Here is an 8179-nt window from a genome sequence, read left to right on the forward strand (position 1 = left end):
GGTACAATTGTGTTATATATTTGTGCTGACATCAACCTTATTTACAAAATTATGTTTACCCTCGAGTCAGTTGTTTTACGATTGTTGAAGTGGAGCCACCCGCTGGTGGTGAAGGAGAACCATTTTCAGCACCAGTAACACTCCCAATATTAGGAACGCTACCAACACACACAACACAGCCAGTAGGGCTATGACTACTGGGGATAACTGTTGAGACAATGATCCAGGGTTGGAGGTAGGCAAGTACCCAGCCTTGTATGTGGAAAGTAAAGACCCTGTTCCAACCATGGTGGAATTCCTCACAGGGTACTGTACTGTGATGTTGTCTATCCACGTTGGTGATTCTTCATTGGAGATAGAGGTTGTGGTTTTAACTAGGAGTGGAATTAGTGACTGTGTTATATTGAGAGACAAACAATCCTCATAGCTAAGCATGTCTAAAGAGTTGTGTTCAGGTAATATATGAGTTATACGAACATTATGGTTAGTATAATTAATTTGAGCTAATAGAGGTTCAGAGGTGGTGGACGATTCATTCGATTTTTTCTGTGATGGAATATTTATCAGACCACCCAAATGCCTTTTATTTACTAATGAATATTGGTCATCGGGTGTTGTGATCGCCACTATGGAGTTCAACTTTCTCTCCAGTCTAGAGGCTACAAACGTTGGGACTTGCTCATTTGGCTTTAGGACCCGGGGACAGATGGCCATGACCGACAGGTTTAGAATAAGTCGATGTGCAAGATGAATTGGTTCAGTACATACAAGATCAGTGGCCATCTTCAGCCTGCCACTCAATAGCCAGCGATAAAGATACAGTATGTCACACTCACACACCCACAAATTATTTGCCAGTTCCACAGATCGAAGTCGAGGCAAACTGTCAAAAGCACTCTCCGGGACTGAACGTAGGCAGTTACTGTTGATCTTCAGCACTTGCAAGTTGATCAGTGTGGACAGCGAGGGCAGGTCCAGCACATTGATACAGTTTTTGGACACGTCTAGGTGGGTGATGGAGGCTGGCAGATTCAAAGGTAAACTTGATAACTTGTTTCCCTTCAGTGTCAGGATCTGCAGCCTCCCAAGTCCCTGAAGTGCTCCAGGCTGTATGACACGAATGCGGTTGTCGTCCAAATCCAGGAGAGTTAAGTTCTGCAGTTGCCGCAGGGCACCAGAGGTGATATAAGTGATGTGGTTCTCTTGAAGCTGCAGGGTCTCCAGGCTTGGAGGTAATCCACGAGGGAAATGGGCCAGCTGGTTATGACTGAGCCTGAGCTCCTGCAGACCAGAGAAGGGCCCAAGTATGTGGTCTATGTTACAAAGCTGGTTTCTAGCCACAGAGAGGACTGAGGTGTTGAGTGGGACGAAGGGTGGTAGGGACTTGAGCCCCAAAGAGTCACAAAGTACAAGAAGTCCTAGACGAGGACAGCAGCAACCAGCAGGACAGAGGGACATCACTGAGCAAGCTAAAGGACAGACATATAGAGAACCATTACAATTTACAATTTAGGCATGCTTATCCAGAGCAACGTACAAGTGCAAAATCTGAGTAAGCATGAGCTGTAGCCTCTAGTCAATAAATAACAAGGTCAATAGTCCCCTAGAGTGCAGTGAGAACAGTGTCTTACTGTAGGTAAACAATGAACCTAGGATCTGTCTAAACAACATGCTATTTAAATAACTTTCTGTACATTTTAAAGTATTAGATACGAGGCAAACAATGAATCTAGTATCTGTGTAAATAACATGCTATCTAAATAACATTCTTAACATTTGTGGTAGAGAATAACTAATATACGAAACAAAGCATGAAAACAAGTGGCCAGATATATCTGCATATTAAACTAGCATCAAGAAGGGATACAATGTTTACTTGTGTGCCAGATCAACGCAACATAAATACATAAGCCACCACACGTGCGAGTCTTGGCCAGGCCTGCCAGTAGGACACTGCATGGGTACCAAGGCATGACACTGTGAAGGGAAGAAAAGATGACACTAGTAGAAGCATAACCAAATTGTTAAATTTTACACACCCTGTGTACTGATCATACTTGTGAAATCCAGTGCATCATCACAGACAGTATACAGATACATTCTAACCATAATAAAGGATTGATTCAATACCATACAAAGCATTGTAACTTACCATTATCCTTGGTTTGTATCATCTGCACCTCCTAAGATACAGACAGCACGTTGCCCAGGAGTCCATAAGACTGTGTCAGTTTCCCAGGAGTCCATAAGACTGTGTCAGTTTCTAAAGATAACCACCACTTAGACAGGATTCCAAGCAGATGCTCATCAACATTTAATCATACCCTTAAGGTTCTCTATTACCTATACTGTATCCTCTTCATCATTCAAATTGAATGCACACTTTGCCGTTATTTGTTGAGGTATACATTAAAATGTACCAAAGAATTGCCCAATAGTTGCTGTGCAAAAAGCAACATAGCAGTTTCCCTAACTCTTATCGTATGAAAGGCTACTGCGGCTTGATGGTCCATAAGTTGAACTAATAGTATTAGCATTCTGGGCTTTGTCAGAACCTTGTTGGGTGGTACTGTAGTTGTGTGCCTTTCTATCGCTAAGTGGGAAGAGTGAAAGTAATAGTAGTATTTTCCAGAATTATTTAGCACCTCGTTGACAAAAGAGTAGGGAATCTGACCCTAGTGCAAGGGCCCTGTCTGAGCTCACATTTCCACCACTACAAGGTTACACCTTCTTTTGAGCTGTTCTGCCTTCAACTTTGATGTTTGCTCTTTGGTAAGTTGACACTGGGGGTTATCTGGACCAGACCGGACCAGATGGTATGTTTAAAAATAAAATGCAATTACAGTCCTCCTCTTTACATTAAAATTAAAATTAAAATTAAAATAAATCTGCTATAGATTTTTTTTAAAATAATTTTGAAGCATGCTTCAGTAGATCAGAATACCTAAAATGTCAGGATAAATTATACATAATAGCTTTGACATTAGAATCAACTTAAATCTGGTTAGAACTGGTGCAATCTCTGTCAATACTGGGGAATGTTCACTTGAGGGCAGCATTAACCACACTTTGTTGACAGTCCCCCAGGTAGGTTCTACAGTAGAACCTACTTTGTCCCCTCCTTTTATTGCTAAATAACTTAACAGAAAATAGCCAATCTACAAGATCATAAGCTTGTAGAATAGATCCACTGGGATTCATGTGGTTAAATGTGGTTGAAGACCCTAACAGGAGCCCTCGTACAAGGTTTCTTCAACTATGCATGCACCTCCTGGTACCATAGCACCTCAAAGGCCCTTAAAACAAGGCTCCAGACAAACAAACTGGTCAGGCTACTACTTGGCCTCACTCCTCAAACCCACCTCACCCAAAATGTTCTGTGCCTATATGCTAGGTTGACCACTGTTGAAACATGTATACAATCATGTTTAGTACTGCAATCATAAACCAACAGCAGGAGAAAAGCTCTTTTCATCTCTAGGCTCTCTCTTTTGTTTTGAGTATTACATTACAGGGAGGGAACACACAATTGAGAAAGAATGAAATGTTAATTAGCTGTAAAATATGTGTCTCACAAAATGATAGATCTGACATTGGTGTTAAAAATAATTATTCTTGAATTGAAAGCTTGCAATAATAGATCAGGTAAATGGTAAATGGTGCATTTATATAGTGCCCTTATCCAAGATCCAAGACAGAGATTATGCAGTACATTCACTGATTCACACACACATTCACACACCAATGCCGGAGGAAACCATGCACACCAACCTGCACATCGGGAGCAATTAGGGGTTCAGAGTCTTGCTCAAGGACACTTTGACACTAACTCTGGGGGAGCCCGGGTTTGGTCACTCTACGCAACGTGTACTACTAGTTACTAAGAACACTTGTTCCTTGTTTCTAACCTATTTTAATCTCAGGTCTCCTATTTAAGGCCAACTGTAGTTCTGGGTCTTTCAGTATGACATTTGTTCTACCATGTAATTCAAAAATGAAAGATATATCAAGATTTACAGTTTATTAAACTTTAAAAGATTAAATTAAGATGCATGTATACAAAAAATTAAATATCAGTTGAAATAATTGATTTAAACTACAAAAATTTAAAAAAATTACTAATTTCCATTATTAGCACAATTTCCTCCCTTGTTACAGTACCAGAATATCACACACTTACATACCTACAGTCAGTCAACAGTATCGTGGGACAAACAGACTCATTCATTGTGTAACATCACATGGATTTCCCATCATACGATGTAAAGGAGAAATAAGAAGAAAACTGTTTCTAGTTGTCTTTATTATCCTCCATGAGTCATTTTAACCAACAAAGGTTTAAAGAAAAAGAAAAACAGAAAAAGAAAAGCAAATGTCTCCAGTCCTAGTATATGTTTTTGACTGCAGATAAAAACAATTCTAAAGCTAAAATCTATCTTGTATATAAATATGCCCATTAGTCATTTATGATTTTTTTATCGCTGTTTCATAAAGCACTAATTAAAAAAAAACTGTTTTATGAGAAAATTAAATAATAATACTTTGGGGACACATCCAAATTATATTCACAATAAATATTGAGGAATGGAAATGTCCGCAAAATTATATTTTATCAGACAAACCAGGTCTATCTTTAGTATGTTAAAGTTTTGTGACCTAGGCTCTCAAAATGAAATACAAATTATGATATGTAAATAAAAACTAAAAGTTAATATTAATGTCAATATGAGGAAATATTTTCTGCCACTCAATTAAAATAACATATTCTACGTGTTTTCATTTTTGCATAATTTACAGCACCAAAATGCATATTTGATTGATCCAAAACTAGCATTACATCTTCACAAATAGCGATATGGACACACACCATATTCCTTTCACAACTATCAATATTTCCAGATCAAATGTAATAACACACAACCATTTTGAGCACTAATGCACATACAGTAGGCTATAGAATAAGATAATATAGTAGAAAACCAAGTTAATAAGTTCAGCAGACACATTGGGTTACAGCAGTATAATTCTATAATGTTTAAGAAGAATCCAATGTGTTAACAGAAATATGCAACAATTTCTTTACATGTGGCATATTTGAAATATGTATTACTTGTAAATGTGGGGACTATGGTCTGGCAGACAAGAAACATCCTGTTATCGTATCCATTTTCTGTCTGCTGCATTTTCTTTTTTTCTTTCTTTTATTATTTACCTCAGATTTAAACAGTATCTATCTAGTGATATTCACCGTTTCAATGTTTTAGGTTTTTGTTTAAGATACAAATAACATTTTAATTCTTGGAGCAGTCATAATTCCATTTTATGGAATTATTTGTGCTATAATACATTTTGAGGTATTTGTCTGTGTGTTGTAGTAAACAAAATCCTCCTTGTTTATTTACTTCCTGGTTGGATCCCCAACATACCACCTCTTACATCAACAGCAGTGGTTGGTACACTATATAAAACCTAGTGGTTGGCCTTCTTCAGATGGCAAGTGCAGACAACAGGCTGACTGAAGCTGGTGCTTGGACTGGAGCTGTGGTGCACCTCCTCTCTCTGCTTGTACTTGGGCTCGTCCCTCCTTTTCTCCACCTCCACTGCCTCTTGTACTTTTCGGACCTCCTGTCGAGGAGATGACCTGACATCCCTGCCCCTCTCGCCCACCAGTGCCTTTGAGGGCATGCGCAGATTCTTGGGTGATGCCATGCTCTGTGTCTGAATTTTCTTGACGTGGTCGACAGCATACGGCCTGTCCTGGAGCTCACTTGCATTCTTGACACCTGCAGTCTTGTCTGCCACATGCTTCTTGGGGGCATTAGCAGGCGGCTTGTAGGCCTCCAGCTTGCGCTTATGACTCATGGCAGAGGCACAGCAGATGATGAAGACCATGACAATGAGGAGAGAGGTCACAACAATAATGATGAGTAGATTCTCCTGTAAGAAGTCCACCACTCGGCTGAGGACAAAGTCCTTGAGTCGGATCATGGTGGTGGTGATGGTGTTAACGAGTGTGGGAGCATCAGTGGTCGAGGTGATGTCAACGGGGGCGCGAGTAGAGACAGCGACCGGGAACAGGAACTCAGGCTCCCCTCCATCACCACTGCCATCCATGGTGATGTTGTAGAATAAAGGAGAGGCATGGCCTCCATGACCCCATAGCAAGACCAGGGCCACACACGTCAGGTTCAAAACAAAGTGGGACTTCATCTTCTCTTCCCAATCCTACAAATACAAGAGACTGTGTTGATTCAATGCACAGCTGCCATATATTTTAGTCAGAGATGCATACTTTCCCATGCAAGACATAGAAATGTATGGTACATGTTTCAGAAAATATTTAGTTATAGTTCGTAAAAAAAGAAAAATAAATAAAAGAATAAAGTAATTCAAACATCCACGACTTTTCTCCCTGCAGCTATTTTCAGAGTGAGTAGGCTAGGTATCATTTATTCGGGGTGGAGACTGTGAGTTTGGTGCTGTAGGGCTTATAATTTGTAAAGTGTAGGGAGGCCACCCATCCACCACACCAAAGCCAAGAGGAAGCTATATATTCCTCAAGGAGCAGAGAGGCGTGGGAGACCTGTGGCTGTGGCCTCTATATTTACACAGAGCAGCAGCTGCTGTACAAAAGACTGGACTAGCAGTAGATATTAATGCATGGGATACAGGGAGGGTGTTGTGGATTTCAATCAGCTATTGTACCGATTAACTGGCTTTAATGTTTTACATCAGTGGTTTTCAACCCTTTTCATATCAGGGTTATTTATTTGGCATTTGAGCCACGGACCACCGTTTGATGAGATTTAGCCTCTCAGACCCAAAACTTAGTACCGGTATGTTGTTCTCGTCGGATTGGATTTTGTCCAAATAACAATTATTCTACATTTGCTAATTGTGTAGATTACTAGATTTCTTGTAAATGAAGTAATGCAGATGTTTAACAATAACTCTTGATCCATTTGGTTTCATTTTACACTCTCAAGAGTTAAAGATCTAATAAGGGTCCAACTCTCCATCATTTAGCCGGGGACCACCTGGAAATCGCAACCTATAACAGAGTCATTACTGTAGATCTTAACATGGTATGTAATTAGACAATGCTTAACTCAAAAGTCGAGCTACTAATCAACATGTTAGAGCGAACCTCGACTAATCAACTGCTTTTTCCCCCCCTTTTTTCTTTTTACCTTGAATAAATTTCCCAATGTCTACTTGTGTGGGGGTACTATGTGTAATATAGTTATACTGTTAAATCAGATCACATCACTCACAGATGAACGACATTGAGAAGGTTGGTATTGATAGAAGGTTAAGTAAATAATTTGTACCAGGATCAGGAATGCAAAAAAAAAAAAATGAAACACACATAGGCCTATTCACTGAATAAAACTGGTAGTTTTCTTATAAAAGTAATGAATTATATACACTTAGACTTAAAGGTAGCGTAAGTGACATTCTTTGTTAAAATAGGTGTTAAATAGCTATATATTCAGATTTGTTCAGTAGCAGGAGTCTCCATATCTCTCCAGCTCTTTATTAAACAGAAAATGCATTTTGAGGTAGAGAAATCAATTTGATCCAATTAGAAGAGAGAACTCACACAAGATATACAGTAGATTAAACAAATGAAATTGGAAATGATGACACACAGGAACACACAAACACAAATAACGCTCTAAATGGGTACTCTCTCTGTTTGGCTGAGAGTGGCAACCCACCTGAAATTGTCTTTTCTGTTTATTAAAGAGCTGGAGAGTTACTGAACAAACTATATAAACAGTGATTACTATCAGAATACAAAAAACAAAAGAAAAAAAAGTTAGTTTTAACCAAATACCAATTACCAGTCACAGCTCGAACTCTTGAACATCAGAACAGCAAATAGATGCAAATGTTCTTACTTGGGATACAGTATCACCCAAAATACTGTATGCATATCTGCCTTCACTTGTCTCTTAAATGCAAGTTCAAATAAATGTAACAAAATCTGAATATAGTGTAAAAATGAAACAAAATGTCAGTATGTGTACTTACAGCATGTGATTTCTTGGGCTTGTCCTCTGAGCAGAACACAACTTGAATGAAATAGGGAGAAAGAGAGAATAAGGGGGAGACAAGAGTAATGAGAGGAAACTGAGGCTTCCAAGCATACGCCCTTGCTTGGAAATTACTGAGT

General features: G+C 39.1%; 1 protein-coding gene across 1 annotated transcript; it reads right to left on the reverse strand.

The window, feature by feature from the left end:
* Positions 1-4006: 4006 nt before the first annotated feature.
* tmem119a (transmembrane protein 119a) lies at positions 4007-8179 on the reverse strand. Its single transcript, XM_080766104.1, has 2 exons — positions 8038-8179; positions 4007-6225 (listed from the first exon to the last, which is right to left on the reverse strand). The coding sequence occupies exon 2, from the start codon at positions 6208-6210 to the stop codon at positions 5470-5472; it is 741 nt and encodes a 246-aa protein (XP_080622230.1). The 5' UTR covers positions 6211-6225; positions 8038-8179; the 3' UTR covers positions 4007-5469.

This window comes from Protomyctophum bolini (genome assembly GCF_963924005.1).
Source record: "Protomyctophum bolini genome assembly, chromosome: 6".
NCBI lineage: Eukaryota > Metazoa > Chordata > Actinopteri > Myctophiformes > Myctophidae > Protomyctophum > Protomyctophum bolini.

What these genes read in the sequence shown, in the direction of transcription:
- tmem119a (XM_080766104.1), bottom strand. Translation starts at nt 6,210, where the DNA reads ATGAAGTCCCACTTTGTTTTGAACCTGACGTGTGTGGCCCTGGTCTTG.